Below are 18988 nucleotides of genomic sequence, written 5' to 3' on the forward strand. Positions count from 1 at the left end.
GAGCTTTCATGTGATCTTTGCTCCCACATGAGAAGCACTTCCCCTCTCTCATGCAATCAAAGATATACTGTCTGGACAGCTTGGGATCATCCTTTTTACCCCTTGGCTTCTTTTCTAAGCCCCCTTTTGCATCCTTGGACTCACGAGACATAAACTTAGGTGGTTGTCCACCCTTTTTCTGCTCATTTCCAGCTCTGAATTTTCCCTTGTATGAGCTGAATCCTTGTCTTTTTGATGCTCCCTTCCTATGCAACTCCTCAGAAATAGTTGCTGAATATATGAGCTCTTGTAAAGTGTTGTGGGGGTACACTGCAAGGCTCTTTTGAATGATTTGTTGCAGTCCTGACTCGAACTTTCTTTTCTTCTCATCCTCACTAATCGTCATGAAAGGTGTGACTTTGAGAAGAACCCGCCAAAACTTTGAAACATAAGAAGAAACGGATTCGCCTTGATCTTGTGTTAGCCAATCCCATTTCTTTCGTACATCCTTCTCAAAGTGAGGAGGAAGGAACTGATCATAAAATTGTTCTTTGAAAGCACTCCATGTACGGGCAGCTGTCCTATCCAAAAGCTTTGCCATCCACCAATCACTTGCAGTCTCTTTAAGATGCATACCCACATGCCTGAGCATAGATTTCTCGGTAAATTCCTTAGTGCAAAAGGCTATTTCAAATTGCCTTATGAAAGCAAGTGCCTTGGTAGCATCCAACTTTCCATTATAGCTCTCGAATTTAATGTCCTTGTCCCCTGATTTGAACTCTTTGGCCTTCTTGCCATGACGGGCATCCCGACGCTCTAATACATCCTCCTCCTCGTCATGCCTACGTTGGCGACGATGCCCAGATCTAGGGCTGATTTCCCGCGTAACACCTTCCACTCTGGATGGAACTTTAGCAGCAAGAACATACCTAGAAGGTGGAGATACCACCGACAATGCATGAAGATCTTGTGCATCTCTCAAATGGGTTGAAAACCCCTCATCATTCCCACGAGCTACATGTCGATGTACATCATCTCCTCGGGCTGCATGCCCCCCCCAAATCTGTTGCATGGGCTGCAAGCCCCCTCAAAACACTTGCTCGGGCTGCATGCCCACTTACATCACTTGCTCGGGCTGCATGTCCTCTTACATCACTGGTGCGGTTTGCATGCTCTCTCACATCACTGGTGTGGGCTGCATGCCCTCTCACATCATCGGAATTCCCTTCACGGGATAGCTTGCGAGGTTGCCGTGTGAAGACCCACTTGCCCTCATCATCGGAAACAACTTCGCCACGGCTTTTTAAATAAGCAACAGCCAACTCTCGAGGTTTGTCAATTCCCATCTGTTGGGCAATTGCATCAAAAGTGACCACATCAGCCCTGACATGAGACTTTGATTCTATGACCGTACATCAGGATCTCTTTGCAAAGCACGGAGCTCTTCAAGCTCATTCATCAAGGCATCAATATCCTGCTGATCCCCAACCCTGGCAGGTAACGATGGATCGTTACCCACCAAAACCCCAACATGATCCCTGTCTCTATCTTGTTCTCGCATGCGGCGAATACGGGTGATAGAGTCCTCCACATAATGATCAGACTGGCTGGCCATAATGTATCTTTTAGCTTTTCAGAAAGAAAAGAATTTTCCATGCCCTAGAATTGCTCTGTACGAGTTTCCCAAGTATGATACTGAATAGACTGCAAGGGTGCAACAGTGCCCCTACACAGACAGGAGGGCCACAAAGTCTTTCCACACGCTCATTGCGGCTTAAACCAAAGGTAACCTCTTTCGAGGCGTGACAATAAGACGTGGGCTACCTGAGAATCCCAACCTTCTCTCACAGATAATGACTCCTTACAACCATATCCAGCATCATATTAGGCACAACTGTGTAGAAAGCGAGGCTCTGATACCAATGTAAACGGAAGGGGCAACTGAACACGGAAAATCTAATCAATCATGAAATCTGAAAATACACATAAGCATGCCAGATAAAACAAGATGATAAATCTGCACAATACACCACACTAGGGGCCAGAAGATGGGCTGACCCCCCTCCTTTATGGTTAGATTACCAAAAAGGAGTCTGCTTCCAATACAACTTTGCGGGTGCCGGGTGCCCAGGGTTCACCCCACTGGCTGCACTTGTTTCTTCCAATACAATATGAAAACAAGAAAAACATGACGTAATCTGAATTTGCTGACAATTCTCAGCACAAGTGAGCATTCTCGGCATCAAGCACATGCAGGACAACTATGGACAGCCCATAGCACTCCTACATCAGCCCGGGACAACTCAACATCATCATCTTCCTCCTGTCTAGCTCATAGAGCAAGTCGACCAGCCCTCAAAGGCTGTTTTCAGCAGTCGACCAACCCTCAGTAGCCACAGAAGAAAGCAACCAGCAGTTGTACACAAGCCTGCGAACCTCCGGTCGGAAAGAAAATTGTCTAGAAGCCCACGACCAGCTCTTCCTCCCTGTTTTTAACCTCTGTCCAGCCTCTATTCAAGCTGTAAATCAGGCGGCCAGCAGTGGAGAACATGTAGAAGGAGTCGGCCAGCTTCTCCCATGCATCCGGTGAACTTCAGTCGCGATGGATGGCTGTAGAAACTTGCCAACAGGCTGAAAACCAGACGACCAGCCCTCATGCACCCTGAAAAGCATGGGCCCCCCCTCCAATCTGGAGTTTTTGTCAATAATAGAGGCTTCCCCGCTGAAAATAGCCCACACGTGTGTTTTTCTAGTCCAGAAAGGGGCGCCTACATGAAGGAGGTCCAAATAATGTCCAGTGCTCGGTCTTTGGCCGCCACGTGTATTAAATAAGTCTTGCTCAATGTGTACTCACTTATAAGTTGTCCGGTCACTTATAAGTGAGTGTGAACCTGCACCCATAATTATTAACATGTGAACTCATAAAGCTGTAAATTGAGTTTTTGGGAATACTTACCACTTGCAAAACACATGTAGACCACTTGTCAGTCCCAAACAGGTGTGCACATACACGTCCACAGGGTGCCCAGGCGTCCCCAGCCCCATGGACAACACAGGTAGAAATCTCAGGCATTGTCTAGTCACACAAGACAAGTCATCCAAAGATAAAATCAAAGTCATGCACACACATGAGTGCAAATATATTGGAAGAAACACCCATTTGCTCAGTTGTATCCGATAAAATGTCCAGGGCTCGTGATACCTCCGGAACCTTCCCAGAACATAAATACACAAGATCTCCAAGATAGCTAGTCCTAGAGACTTTCATGTCAGGCTCCATGGCGATACATGTACTGTCATATCAGGCTACACCAGCCATACATGTACTATCATGTCAGGCCCCACAAGCCATACATGTACTATCATGTCAGGCTACACCAGCCATACATGTACTGTCATATCAGGCTCCATATGCCACAGCGACACACCATGTTAGGCTGCACCAGCCATACATGTATGTCATGTCAGGCTCCACATGCCACACATGAACAGTAGAAAAAAAAATAGAACCTGTAAGGATTTTTGTGACATAGCTTGCTTGATGGATGAAGCCCTCCTCTGTGAACCTGAGGAAATGATCTCTGTAAAGTGCATCTTCGGTAAGGTGCAATCCATGTGCTGTGTATGTGGAGGCTAAGGAGGTTGAACCAGATAGTCTAGTTAACGTCCTCATGGGAGAGCTGGAGAAAAGGGGAGTCTAGGGTTTAAGTCGGCCTTTTATCCTAATGAGCAGCATGGCTAATCAGTCCCCTCCGGCCGAGCGAACCATCCATTTCTCTCAAGATGAGCTTGTGGTCCTCTTCACCGAAATCGATAAAGACTATAAGACATCGCTCATTGGAAAATCCTTGGCTCTCACCCCACACCTCACGTATCTAGGCTTGTGACTGGGTGTTGACAGCATTGCCTTCCGACTTTGCGCTCCATTTTAAAGATGGAAGGCTACTTGGGAAGATTCTTTCAAGTAGACTTTGACGCAGAGGAGGCAGCCTCTGAAGTGCTCAGGAAGGCACATAGTTGTTACGAGGCGCGCCTCTAGCGGTTAGAGGCGTTCGAGGCATACGAGGTGTACGACTGCCCGATCGAGGTGTCCACATTTTTATTTTTATTTTTTATTTTTTTTGGGGCTGGTTTGAGTCTTTAGACGGGGGCTTTAAGGGCCCTAAGGCAGCCCCTCTCACACACACTCTCTCTCTCCCTCATTCTCTCCCTCCCTCCCTCGAGCCTTTCTCAAGACCCAAAGTTCAAAGTTCAAACACAGTAGGATGATGATGTTTTTTCTACCCACTTTTGGAGCTCTCTCTATACTCTACCGGTTCATTTCATTTTACTTTGTACCCTTGAATCTTGATGATGTATCCAGATGATGATGATGATGGACTATTTTGGTCTCATAGGTCATTTTGGCCTTTTGCAGACATTTAATACAACTTTCTTTCTTTGACACACACTCTCTCTCTCTCTCATACACACCTCTCTGTCCCTCCCTCAAGGCTCATACATACACACTCTAGTCTCTCTCTCTCTCTCTATTATGAGATGGAGGCACCTCCATAGTGTACCCCCCTATCCCCTCAGTGTACTCCACTCACCTCCATAGCGTACCCCCCCCCTCACTATATTCACACCCTATAAGGGTTTCTGTTTACCTTCCAGTTCCAGTTTCATTTTCTAGGTGCCAGTAGTATCATCTTTATTTTTCATTTTCTGGTTTTTTATCCAGACATTGTATCAGATCCACCATGATGTAACTTTTTGGTCTCATAGGTCATTATGGCCTTTTGAAGACGTTAATATAACATTTCATTTCATTTCATTTCATTTCTCTCTCAACTTTCACTATATACATTATATCTATCTATCACTATATATATATATATATAAAACAAACGCCTCTAACACGCCTCTAACGTCTCTAAAAAATACGAGTCTTTCGAGGCGCGTACCATACCCGCCTCGTACCAAACGCCTCTGACGCCTCTAACAACCTTGGTCCGAAGGCATTCTGAGTCAAGTTTGACAGAAGTCAGATTGGGTTGTGGGTCATTTTGGAGCAACTATGACTTGAAGGTGGTCAGCTGGATGTCCAAAGGATCATATTTTGGTTTGGTTCAAGTGTTTAGAGGGTTTGGAGATCTTAGAGGACTCAGAGCTGAGAGTGCTTGCTCCAGAACTAACTTTTTACTTCATTAGTTGACTCCCTAGACACATAACTGCATGTAGCTATCACCCTGCTGTCCCTATTCAGACAACATTCTCTCAATAGAAGATGACTTTTTCTATTAAAGGACAGCTCAGACTCCCCAGATTGTCAAACACTTCTTCACAGGTGCTCTACATCAACTAAAACAAACAGGTTAACTCAAACTAACTCCAAAAAACAAACACACATCCATGCCATAGGTATAAGCTTCAAACTCACTGTTCTGTTCACAAAAAAAGAGAAACTATCTCAACACCCCTGAGACAATCGGTTCAAACTTGTCAGCAAAACATATTGAAAACTTAAGAGTTTTAATAGGTATGCTCCTACAACTATCCTAACTATATTGAATACACTGAATAAGATTGCAAGCTTCTCCTAGACAGACTCGATTCAGCACACGGCTGACCTACAACAGCAACAATTGAGCATAAATTGGAGTAAACCACATCTCCAACAGAGTCGCCTTTCAGAGATAACCAGGGACATATCTCTAGTTCGGTTCTCTAGACCAAGACACCTTCTCTGCTCTCATTTCCCCAAATCCTCCTCAATTGGATTGCGCTTCAATCTCTTTGACCCTCGAGAACTGGAAGCCCTCCCGTCTGCAACAGTTTTCTTCATTGTAAATCCTTCCCCCTCTTTTCTCACTTGCTTCTCTTTTTCCTCTCGTTTTCCCACTCGTCTATCTCCCCCCTTGTAAATTCTCTCGATTCCTTCTTTTGTCCATTGCCGCTTTGCTGCCTTTTTGGAACAACTGCGCCAGTTCCCTTTCTTCTCCATACAACTGTGCCAGTTCCCTTTCTTCTCCATACACCTTCTATTTTGGTGTTCCAGCACCTATTCTTATCCTTCCCGCTGCCATGCTGTCCGTGCCACCCAAGATTCATTACACATCATCATTTGTTTATTTATTTTTTCCACACTCCACCTTTGTTTTGAGCCTTGGGCACCTCTCACAATGCAGACAAAATTCAGGTTGCGTTAACAGCTGTGGCTTATCATTATTCAAGTCTCTAGAATGGCTGATTTCCGTGAACTCTTGTATTGCCAATTTTGCATCTTGTATTCAAGTCTCTAGAATGGTTGATTTCCGTGCACTCTTGTATTGCTTGTTCAACTTGTCTTCTATTCTCTCCCATATACCACCTTCTATATGCTTGTATCACAGCTTGCATTTGCCGTACAAAGTTGAACCAAGCAAAATCTATATCGTCTTGCATGTGCATGAGAAGAGGATGCACAACTTGTCAGAATACGCAGCGGAGATGATGACCAAATCTAGAAACACAAGAGCAAGTGCAGAAGATAGACAGCAATGGAGAGAGAGGCGTATAACTCTACTATCTATACACAAGAAGATTTTGAATACAATACAAGAATGGCAAGGGGCTGTGGGGCCATTTTATATGGCCCCAATGATGCAGTTGGCCTGTAGAAGGGCAGCCGACAGGCCTTGAACCTCCACGACCAGCCAAGACAGCCAGTCGGCCAGCTGTCAACAACAGTCGGCCAGTAGAAGGGCAGCCGACAGGCCCTGAACCTCCACGACCAGCCAAGACAGCCAGTCGGCCAGCTGTCAACAACAGTCGGCCAGTGCATGTGTGAGGTCGTGGAACTGAAGCATCAGTCGGCGAGCTCATGGGCCCTCCTGCCAACACTGGGCATCCACCCAAGCCAAGAAAAATAGGAAAAAATACGGGGAGTGAGGAAAAATGAGAACACACCTACAAGGGTGGGCACACCCACAACAAAGGCCCTGGTGTCTTAGTAAAGAAAGGACATGACTTCTAACACCCCCTCTCAGCTCCTCACTGTGAAACCAACCACAGGGAGGGAGCTGGGGTGCCACCTGAGCAAATCCTGAGATAGCGACTTCATGAAGAGGTCCACTGTACTGTTCTCCGTTGAACAGAACTCTAGCAAGATGTCATCAACAACGAACTGTTCACGAACAAAGTGCCTCTGGATGACCGTGGGTTCCTCCAGTGGAGACCCAATCCTGCCATGCAACCTCTGCAACCCCGGTACTCTGCCTCTGTCGCGACGACAAGGCAAAAGATGACTCGTGTCTAGATCTCCTCCCCAATTTGAGTCACTCCAACTGTGGAGTCGGACTCCATCCATCAATCCCCCTCCTGTGTGAAAGAGTCCATGATCCTTTGCATGCTGCAGAAACCACAAGATACGCAATCCTGCCTCCCAAAGAGTCATCTGCAAACATGAGCTCAACAACCTCATTAGGAAGCTCACGTCCAATCTGGTGTCCATCAACCAAATCAATGAACCATTTTGCTTCCGAGTCAAAGAGGCATCACACTGCTCACAAGGATCAACACCTGTTACGGTGGGAAGCCAAGTCCTGGAAACCTGTTGAAGACCATGCAAGGCCTTCTGAAACCTGTCAACCACCCCCTCTGAATCCGGAACCACAAAGATTGGAGAATGTGCAACAACCACCTCCTTCTGCAAGTAATCAACTGCTTGGCTTTCCAAGAGGTCCCCGTGGAAAGAACATCCTCATCTACAGGAATTTCTTTGTCCCGAATACTACGAGACATTAGAGCATAAGTTACCTATTCAGTTTTCTCTGACTGACGAACACAAGAACCACCAACATCAGTTCTGGAAAGTTCCTGCCAACTGCTGCCATCAACTGGCAAGCTATCCTCCATGTGGTCCCGGAAAGCCTTCACCTGCAGCGTATCCACACTTAAGTGTCCATTACCAGACTGCCATTCTCCACTCTGCCTTCCCACGCTACCTGGCCTGTTGCCTTGTCCCGGAGAGCAACAAAATGCTCATCAAACTCCACCCGTACGCCAGTCTTGCAAACCTGATGCACTGACAACAGATGAAAACCAAGGGATGGAACATATAAGACCGGGGAGGAATGCTTCCCTCCTTTGCCATCGGGAATTATCTCCAACTTGCCCTCACTGTGAACTGGGATTGTGGATGTATCCCCAGTAAGAATGTGACCAGAATACCTGCAGAGATCTTGTAAATCCAAGCAGGAAGGAGTCATGTGCCTGGAAGCACCCCTGTCTAGAATCCACTCTTGAGTATCCGTTGCGGAGAGTCCTCCAACCTCCTCCTTGCCTGCAGAAAATGAAACATCGGTGTCCATCACCTCCAAGTGCACAAAAGTCGGAGTCTTCATGATTGCTGCTGAGGAATCTTCACCCTTCTCGGTCTTCCGCTTGGGACATTGCCTCCAATAGTGGCCTTTCTCACCACAATCATTACAAGTCCTCTCTGCCTTTAGTTTCTCGTAGTCAGCGTCGGACTTCTTCCCAGAAGACTTCTCTCCGATGAAGCCTTCCCTTTGCCTGTATTACGGCCTTTCGACCGTTGGCCAGTTAAGGCCTCTGAACCTCCACCTTGTGGAGGGTTCGTGAATCGTTCCTCCTGGTCCAAGACCATGGGCACAAGCTCCTCCCACGTGATGGTGTTGAGCCTGCCATTGGTAATCAAAGACGAGTAAAATGCTGAGTACTGAGAGGGCAAATGTGCCAGCAACGTTATGGCCATGTCCTTTGACGATATCTCCTTCCCAGCTTGGAGAACTTCCTGCTGAAGAGCCTGCAGCTTGTTAATATGCTCTCGCATCGTTGACGATTTTGCAGGGCTCATAACCCGCATCTGTACTTCCAAGGAAATCCTCTTCATGGGTGATACCCTGTTGTAAAGAGAAGCCAAATGCTGCCATATACCTCTGGCCAGCGTCATATGCTTGATATGATTGATTACTTGCGGTGTGCAGTTGAGGAAGATAAATGAACGGACCTTGGCATTGATACGATCCCACAACTATGCCTGTGCCTCCCGGTTCTTACGATCAACGGTAACTCCCCTTCCTGTACTTCCCAACAATGATGAAATCAGTAAGGTCGTAAGACTCCAGAACAGATTCCATCATAACCTTCCATATGCCGTAGTTGTTCCCGTCCAACTGACGGTCCACCGGGAACGTGGGGAGTGTAGGGATCTTCACATGCCTCTCAGCCATCTCTAACAAATCTGCCATTGCGGGGATGTAATCTGAAAAAGGGTGGGTGGGTGGGAACAAAGAAGTGTGACAGCCCTGGTGTCTCAGTAAAGACAGGAGATGACTTCTAACACAGCTGTATGCGCCAAATCAACAAAGAAAGCATGCAACAAATAACTGTTATTAATCATGAGCAATCTTTTTTTTTTATAGTGAAGATGTATTTATATTAATAACTGTTATTAATCATGAGCAATCTTTTTTTTTTATAGTGAAGATGTATTTATATTAATAATATGAAAAGAGTACATATAAACTGTGGGTTAGTCTTCTCAAACAATCAAGAGAAGAACTACCCACAGAAACTGCTCAATCCAATATCGTCTTAGTGAGTAGTTTCATTGTATCTAACTCCCATCTGTTTACACTCACCAGACTAGCAATGTTAGCTTTCACTAAACAGATAACTTTCTTAGGATCTACACTTTGCATGCCATCATTAACAAAGACTAGAGTGTTCCTCATAGACCAAATCTTTTATGAGGTAAGGGACAGTCATTGTCAGCCATGACAAAGTACAGGGCAAGCCATACTGGCGAATGATCAGAAAGGCCGAGTGAATGATCAATCCACATCTTACATGTGTATGCTTCACATTGCGCGGCATTCAGAAGGTACCATCTATCCAAACGTGCTGAGTAATGCATAACAGCTTTATGACGAAAAGTATAACCCTTTGACTGGGGCATGAGCTGTGTCCATAAATCACATGCATCTAAAGAAGTCATTGTCTACATCCAATCATGCCTTTCAGAGGACATGATATGAGAGTGGTGAGAGGTGTTGTCATGAAAGTTAGGGAAATTATTAAAATCCCTTTTGATGAGAACATTAGAAATCCATGGGTATGTGTGTAAAGAGTGCCACGTCTCAGCTCTATTTGTTGAAGTTTGCGAAGCATAAACACTCGCAAATTCATAGAGTTCTCCTTGAATCATACATTGTACCACAAGCCAACGGCCATTTGGATCATTGTGGGCTAATACAGGCTGTAAATCATGCTTGACCATTATGAGGATACTAGAACAAGATCAAGATCCTACATAGAAGATTTGATATCCAGAGAAGACTTCCTGTCTTCCAGCAAAACTATGTTGATTATGCTCTTGCAAACAAACCACATGGGGATGCATAGTATTTACATATGACCAAAGAAGCCTCCATTTATTCACATCACAGAGGCCTTGTATATTGTAAGTAAAACACTAGATTGGTATAGCCATATTTACAATGCGAGCGATTTAGAGGCTACACCTCAACTTGCATGGCAGCTTGACTGATCAAGTCACCATGCAAAGCATGTTTTGTAGTTTGAAATTCAGCCATATTTTTGTGCATGGAATTCTTTGCATCATGTGCAAACAAAGAATCACCTCTGACTACTGCAGCCCCCATCCTTCCGACTCCTGTAATATTGCTTGAAGTGTCTGGCATAGGGGAAGGTGAAGTAGATGTAGAAGCTTCTTCCGTCCAGTTACGAGAGACCAGGGGTCTCTGTCTAGAAGGTATTGTTTTTTTGGGAGTCTGCCATGTATCAAAGTGAGATTTGTCTTTATCTTTCACATTCATCACATGACGACCTGTCGAGGCAACTTTTGCTTTTCCTTTATCCAGACACGTATGTTGTGAATGATTAACATTCTTGCTCTTTTGAGTTTGCATAGATGGCATGGGACCCGATTGCGGAGAGGGCATGGTTGCAACAGGCGGCCGTAGTAAAAGCGAAGGACATTCTGATTGCATATGGCCAAACTTTTTGCAAGTAAAGCAAGAACCTGCAAAATTTTCCCATTTAAGCTTAAAGAAAACTTCTTGTGTCAGAATGCCTTGCATTTCAATATCCATTGCAACCCTGTCAGGGGTTTGTTTGTCTGTATCCCAAAGGATATAGAATCTATTAACATTGCAGAGGATCTGGGAGGGCATACAACCTTACCCAATGATTCTGCCAGAAAGGCAATGCAAGGCGCATATAAACTGGGAGGTCCACCACCTCAACCCATACAGGGCACCCGTGTTTGATAAAATTCTGATAATCCTTGGTGGGTGACCAAGATGCACCATTTGTTGACCAAAGAACGAGGGTGATTTTTCCAACAGCATTTGTTTATGCTTAGATTTAGTGAGAATAACCTCATAGAAAACCTCTTGCTGCAAAGTAAACCCCTTCCACAAAGCATCCACCAAGCATGGCTTTTATCTATTGACCAACATCTGCTGCAGCAGGCATTTTACTAAGAAAAAAAAAGATTATTGCTTTTTGAGATAGCCACACACACACACACACATGCACGCACGCACGCACGCACGCATGCACACACATATAGAGAGATTAAGCCCAAGAGTCTATGAGACCATTAGTACCATGTATATATGGAGCCATGGAAGAACTGAAAAGGAAATGGAAAAAGGAAAAAAACACGAATGTGTATTCATCGAGATAGCAGATGATTATCCTATGATCCCTCCTCAGTGAGTACCAATCTCAGGGCAGAAAGAGGGTCAGGCCTCTATGGTAGTACCATGTCATGTCGGTGGAGAAACTCCCGGATCTGTCCTTGTGTGGTGGAGGGTCCTGATGCTCTGGGTCAAAGGCGTTTGGCTCGTAGAATGGATCGGGCTCTCTTGCTAAGAACTCCTCTAGGATGTGGAGCTGGAGCCCGGGTATGGGTGGTGGGCTTTGAAGTCGGAGCAGAGGCACTGGTATGGGTGGTGGACTTTGATGTGTGTACCACAAATCAATCTGTGATGGCTCTCTGGGATTTGTCCTGCTGAGGCTGCGCCTGTTTCTCAGCATGGTACACTACATCCCTGTGTCATCTGAGGATCAGATATGCCTGGGCATGTACTTGATGCAGCTCAGACATTTTGTTTTCTTACATGTTTTTTTGGTATCAAGGACCCTGATTTCATTCTTTATGTAAGAATTCAGTTTGCAAAAAAGATTTTACGTCAGTATTGCCGTTTCAGACATTGACTTGAATTTCCATTCTATATTGCAGGCACTCTAGTAGACTCTGCTTACAAACTTAGTAAAGACTGCACAAGGATTAGTCTTAAAGGCAGGAGGATTACTGTTATTGAGGGCCAACCATTCAATTTCAGCTTGCGAGCTTATGATATCGACTGTGATAATGTCGGTTGTAAGACTTATTTCGGACAGGAGCTCATCTGTGATGCTTTTCCAACTTGCAGATCTTGCAGTATGTACAGAGGGCCATTTTCTCCAAACAGAATCCAGGTTGGAATATGGTTGCTGTCAGATATTTATATGAGAGCACCGGGTTCCACTTGCAACATTGCAAGCATGACTGCTCTGATCAATGGTTCCTACCCAGTTTCTTGCGTAATCCAGAACAATTATGCAAGTGACATTTATCAGTACCTTTTGCGAGTTGTAGTCCTAGATGAAAACAAACCAAATGACCTTGGCTCTCCAGCAGACTTGCTGCAGATGATACAACTGGGAGCGACAATTAAGGTTGCTGCAGGTGAGCACTTTGGCATGGTTTCAATATGGTTTTCTTTCAGAGCAATCACATAATTGAAGAAACTTTGGGGTTGGTCACATGCAGGTGAAATCAATCCGCAATCTTCTTCAATTTTTTGGGCAGATAAATCCCATGTGTATTATCCAGGAGACAAACTAGAGGTAACAGTGGCACTCAAGGATCAGTATGGAAATGTAGTTGCAGGAAAGACTGGAAGGTCAGACCTTGATTATCCATGGAATGTTACGGTGGTAGATCTCAAGACAAATCTCACAAGTTACCCTAGCTTTAACGTTGCTATTGACCGAAATGGATACCATAATATCAGCTTTGTGGCAGATCAAGTGGGTCTTCAAAGTGTTTACGTTTCAAACAATGGCAGAACTGTTGGTGGCTACTCTCTGACTTTTACTGTTATGACAGGTTAGTTCAAACGAATTCCACACCTATTTCTTGCATGTTCAAAGGTGGGGAACATCCCTCATGTCTCGTTTGGTAGTGTGCTTTTTTCAAGGCAAAATGCCTTCACACGTAAGGGCGCCCCTACTTTCTTAAACAATGTGTTAGAATCTCTCACAGGATCACTCTGAGGCATGTATCCTGACTATGTTCTATGGAGTAGTGCTAGGCCCTTTCTTAGGGTTATGGTGTCATAACAGGCCACCATACATTCCTGCAGCTCCTGCTTTTATCCAACTTATTGCAGTCATTTTTCGCAGCGTCTGCCATGTTCTCCTTCCTTGCAGCTACCTTCTCCAGTCTTCTTGCATCTCCTGCTTTTATTCTACTCACTATATTCTTGCATTCATTTTTTTCCCAGCTCATGCCACGTACTCCTTTCAGCAGCTACCTTCTTCAGCTTCAGCCACTTACACTTTCCCATGTGCTAGGGTTTCTTTCCTTCTGTTGCTTGCCTTCTGTAGCAGACCCGGTTGCCCATCGCGTCGGCACACTACAGATCACTAGGGTCCTCTCTTGGGTAGTATACCCTCAGGAGTTGGCACAGGCTAGGGAGATGGCGACCTCTCTGTCCCCACTCCACTACGCACTCACACAAACTCAAGAACGGAATACAACACGAGCTACCTAGAGTGGCATGCACACATCACAAGATAGAAGTAGGCAAGAGTTGGGACACCACAAAACCATGTATTGCATTGGGGATCCCCTCTTAGTACAGTAGTCTCTCTATATACAATGGGCGTGGCCCCTTGGGCTATCATGAGCCAAGTGCTAAAAGTGGTCACTGACAGATGCCGTTGGAGTAGGTGAGAGGTGCCGCGCACAAGTAGATGAGCACCGCTTCCGTCAGTCAAGTGGGTAGCCAAACTTTGGGAGTGGGCCGCTGGAGATTCCCACCTTGTGTGACTGGTGGGTGGCCTTGAGGTGCTGACTTGGGGTGCCTGATCTTGGGGGTTCAGGAGCTTGCGGTGCCTGACCTTGGGGTGCCCGATCTTGGGTGCTTGACCATTGGTAGTGAGGGTGGCTACAGGTCCCCCACAAATTAATCCGTTCACCGTCCCAGTGAACACAGAAGCAGAGAGGCACATGTGGAGGTGAAGCTGCAAATGGACTGCCACAGATCCAGGAGAAAGTGCTGAAGAAGTGTGACCACCACAGGTCCATGAGGGTTGTCGAGGAAGGAGGACACCAGATGTTCACAAGAAAGACTGGTGAGGAGAGTTGGCCACCACAGGCCGCATCTGAGACGAGAATTAAAACCTGATGCATGCTAGTGTGTGTCAAACTGAACTAAGCAACGATCCAACCAAGAACAATATAGCAATAACCACGTAGCAATTCTGATGGTATATACAATGAGCTGCCATGAAAGGTAGAATAACATACAAGAAACAGTCCGAAAAATAAGTAAATTAAAGAACGAGGAGTGGTGTGTTCCTCCTAAGTTATAGCCATCCACCAAAAGGACCGGGGGAGCTCGGATGGGTAGGAAACCCCTGAGTGGTAGCAGTGGTGCTCATAGGAGTGCTGGAGGGTGGTGCCACAGGAACAATGCCAAGACCACCAAAAGCGAATTGGAGTGTCTGTTGAATCCCTTGAAGCTGTGCTGCCTGCTCCCGAAGAGATGGAAGCTCGAAGAGGAGGTTATGTTGTGCGGCCTCAAGGGGAGAGCGAGTAGCCTCAAGGTCGGTCTCAGTGGTGGTGAGGCACGCTTGTAGGGAGGCTAACTCAACTTCCAAAGTGGATCGCCGGCTCTCGGATGGTGTAAGAAGGTGGCGCAGCTCGATGCACTCATGACGTGACTCCAACAGAGAGGCCTAACCCTTGTTTCTACTCGCGAGAGAGAAGGATGAAGTAGTCCGTGAGATGCTCTAAGTAGATCCGTGTGTCGAGGGAGATTCTATCGGAGGAGCGGACGAGGTGGCGGGCACGAGCAGGGCGAGGCAGGGAGAGAGGGGGTAGCCTGTGAAGGGTAGGACATTCCAAAGCGGGTCAGGAGTGGCATCAATGAAGGGAGAGCCATTGGGGGTGCGGGATGGCGAGGAAGAGGATGGTGAGTGTGGGGTGTCACGCGAACGGGTGGAGAGGCCCAGTGAGGTGTCTACGGCCGCCGTGGGACAAGAAGTGGCGGGAAGGGTGGGGATGGTGGGGAGTGGATGTCCTCGAGGGATGGTGAGGAGTGGATGTCCTCGAGGGAAGGAAGCAGCTCGAGATCAAAAGCTAGGGGGGTGCGGGTGACAGTAGGGGGTCACAAAGAGGCAGGAATGCAAATTGGAGCGGGGGTGGGAAGAGTGCAGGTGGAGGCAGTGGTGCTGGGGGTGATGGGGATGGAAGCAGGGGAGATCCAGGATCCGAATATGGTGGTGGCAGCAATAGTGGGGGAGAAGGAAGCGAAGGTGACCACAGGGCTGGAGCTGCGGGAGGTGGGGCGGCGGCATTGGCGAGGGGAATCTTGACGTACCCGTGCCCGAACCCGGTGGTGTTGATGGCGAGGAGGAGAAGGGATACTGCCGGTATGGGCGAGGGGAAGAAGGATGGGAGTGAGGAAGCGGGCAGAGGACCACAAAAAACTAGAGCCATTCGGAGTGTGGTGCCAGATGCGGAAGTGACGGCATTTGGCCTGGATGGATTCGTAGATGAGGTGGCCAAAGGGAAAGGGCGTGTTGGTGCAGAGGCAATAGAAAGCCTCTGTGGTGTGGGTGGAGATGAGAGGCCGAGGGGTGGAGGGGACGTTGCGGAAGAGGAAGTAGTAGTTGAAGAAGATGTAGAGTTGGAGGTGGTGGAGGTCCGGTGGAGAGGAACCATTACCATGGAGGATAGAAATGGTGGTGGCACTAAGTTCGGTGAGTGACCTGTCGGTGATCATGGTGTTGGTGTTGCGGCGGGCCACGGAGGGGTGTGGGGGACCAAGGAGGGTGGTGATGTGCTGTGCCGAGAGGCGGTCGATGAGGGAAGGGTGGCCGAAGGAGGGAAAATTGCGGATGAGGGATGCATAGAGGGAGGGGTCGCCAATGGGAAGGGGCAAGGAGGCGAGACCTGATAGCCCAAGAGAGGTGAGCTGAGTGGAAGTGAAGAGAGTGGTGACAGGAGGACATGGGAGAGGGTGGGGCTCGTGGAAGTTAATCTGAAAGGAGTAGCAGTTGGAGGTGTGGTGTGGGGTGATAGGGAAGAGGGTGACCTCGAAGGATAGGACATTGGAAGAGGTAGAAGGGGGATGTTCCCGGGCGCCAGGAACACGTGGGATCGTCCGCCTCACTTCTAGAGCTAGCATTAGGAACGGAGTAAGAGGAGTTGGTGGGGGTGGTGGTGGGTGAAGAAGATATGCGGACGTTGTTCACCGGCATATCGTTGTTAGAATTAATGGAGATGAGGGGGACATCTACGGGGTGTGCCGCTTCAATAAAGTGTGCGGGTTTTGGTTCAGGGTGTGGCTGGTGCGCCCGCCTGGAGGTGGAGGGTTGTCTGGATGGAGAGGAAGGGGGCGTGAGGACCTTGGGACGGAGGGGGTGAGGGGGGTCGGAGGAAGCCATGGCGAGGAAGGTTGCGAAGAGGGGGGGGCCAGAGGGGTGCCAAGGAGCGTGTGGGGAGCACAAGTTGGAGAAGTTGAAAAGCAGGTGCGCAAGAAGAAGGTGAGCGAAAAAAAAGGAGGGCAGACGGTGCAAGGGGAATGGTGTTGGGGTGTGCAAAGGCCAATTGGGTGAAGGAAGGGCAGCAGGGGCTGCACAAGGCAGGGGTGCACTAAGGGCATGGCAAGGGTTATGCGCCAAGGGAATGGGTAGTCACAAGGGGGAAAGATGGGTGTGAAAAAAGGGGGGGGGGGGGGGGGGGGGGGGGGGGGGGGGGGCAAGGGGGGTGCGCTACAGAGATTGCCGTTTGGTGTGCACAACGGCGGGTATGGAGGTGCGCTAGAGATGGCCATGGGGGGCGCTCAAGGAAAGATGGGTATGCGCGAAATGGGGGCAGACGTGTGTGCAAAGGGCAGCCGGGGATGCGCACGATGAAAGGGGTGAAGGAATTCAGGCAATGGGGTGCCCAATTGGGAATAGTGGAGATGGGCGGTTGGGTGCGCTGAAAGTTGGAGAGGTTGAAAAGGGTGGGGGTCCACGAGAGGCAAGGCGGGTGGGGGTGCGTAAGATGGAAAAGAGGTCGGTGGGGATGCGTAGGAGAGAAGGGGGCATGGGGGTATTGGGGTCGTTTTGTTTTGTTTTGTTTTTTTTGATTGGGTATGGGGGTGCGTAGATGGCGGAGCGAAGAGGGGGTGTCTGGGTGCGAGGATGGAAAAGAGGTGGTCGGTGGGGATGCGTAGAAGAGAAGGGGCATGGGACTGCGGAAGGGGTGTTGGGGTTGTTTTGTTTTTGTTTTTTTGTTTTTTTTTGATCGGGTAGTATGGGGTGCGCAGATGGAGGAGCGAAGAGGGGGTGGATGGGGTGTGGGGGTGCGTAGATGGAAAGGAGGAGGTCGGTGGGGATGCGTAGGACAGAAGGGTCATGGGGGTGCGCAAGGGGTATTGGGGTCGTTTTATTTTTTTTTTGTTTTTTTGTGATCGGGTATGGGGGTGCACAGTGTCGGAATGCATACCGGAAAATGAGACAAGTGCTGTGGAGAACAAAACGCAGAAGTGTAGAGAGAGAGAAGTTGTATAAACTTTGCTATATACACAAGAATCCGATACAAGAGGAAGTGGGGACCACGAGAGGCAAGGCCAATTGGGTGTGCAAAGGCCAATTGGGTGAAGGATTTGGCCTGGATGGATTCGTAGATGAGGTGGCCGAAGGGAAAGGGTGTGTCGGTGCAGAGGCAATAGAAAGCCTCTGTGGCGTGGGTGGAGATGAGAGGCCGAGGGGTGGAGGGGACGTCGCGGAAGAGGAAGTAGTAGTTGAAGAAGATGTAGAGTTGGAGGTGGCGGAGGTCCGGTGGAGAGGAACCATTACCATGGAGGATAGAAATGGTGGTGGCACTAAGTTCGGTGAGCGACCTGTCGGTGATCATGGTGTTGGAGTTGCGGTGGGCCGCGGAGGGGTGTGGGGGACCAAGGAGGGTGGTGATGTGCTGTGCCGAGAGGCGGTCGATGAGGGAAGGGTGGCCGGAGGAGGGAAAATTGCGGATGAGGGATGCACAGAGGGAGGGGTCGCCAAAATGGGAAGGGGCAAGGAGGCGAGACCTGATAGCCCAAGAGAGGTGAGCTGAGTGGAAGTGAAGAGAGTGGTGACAGGAGGACATGGGAGAGGGTGGGGCTCGTGGAAGTTAATCTGAAAGGAGTAGCAGTTGGAGGGGGCCGAAGGGAAATACACAAGAATCTGATACAAGAGGAAGTGGGGGACCAACGGTGGTATTTATACCACCCTTCAGTGCTGGTCGGCCAGCCTAAAAGCAGCCGATAGTAGCAGATATGCCCACGACCAGCAAAAAATTGCAGTCGGCCAGCATAAATGCAATCTGCCAAAACCCGTGCAGTCAACTAGAGAAAAATCACCAGTCGGCCAGCACAAGACTGCCCCCACGACCATAAAAATAGGGAGGAAAACACGAAAAAATGGGGAAAAATGAGAAAAGCTCCTAGGCGGGCACACCCACAACAAAGGCCCTCACTGTAGAGACAGGAGACGACTGCTAACACCCCCTCTCAGCTCCTGGATGTGGAACCAACCCGAGTGAGCTGGAGTGCTACTAGAGCATAGCGTGAGGTAGAGACTTCGTGAACAGATCCGCGGCATTGTCCTCCGTCGAACAATAAACAAGCAAGATGTCACCGACGAAAATCTTCTCACGAACAAAGTGACTCTGGATGCTTGTAGGTTCCGC

The 18988-nt window shown here is 48.1% G+C and overlaps 1 protein-coding gene across 6 annotated transcripts in view; it reads left to right on the plus strand.

The window, feature by feature from the left end:
* Nucleotides 1-18988, plus strand: part of LOC147608559 (uncharacterized) — a 200142-nt gene that overhangs the window by 16376 nt on the left and 164778 nt on the right. For all 6 annotated transcript variants that reach the window (XR_015264444.1, XR_015264445.1, XM_086788985.1 and 3 more), the window contains exons 3-4: nucleotides 12236-12724; nucleotides 12809-13147. Coding sequence is in view for 4 of the 6 variants with exons in the window: in XM_086788985.1 (XP_086645111.1) it covers nucleotides 12236-12724; nucleotides 12809-13147 (828 nt within the window). In the remaining 2 variants the exon portion in view is untranslated. The remainder of the gene's footprint in view (nucleotides 1-12235; nucleotides 12725-12808; nucleotides 13148-18988) is intronic.

The sequence above is a fragment of the Cibotium barometz genome, chromosome 53 (assembly GCF_041138505.1).
Source record: "Cibotium barometz isolate CiBa-2024 chromosome 53, ASM4113850v1, whole genome shotgun sequence".
Lineage (NCBI taxonomy): Eukaryota > Viridiplantae > Streptophyta > Polypodiopsida > Cyatheales > Cibotiaceae > Cibotium > Cibotium barometz.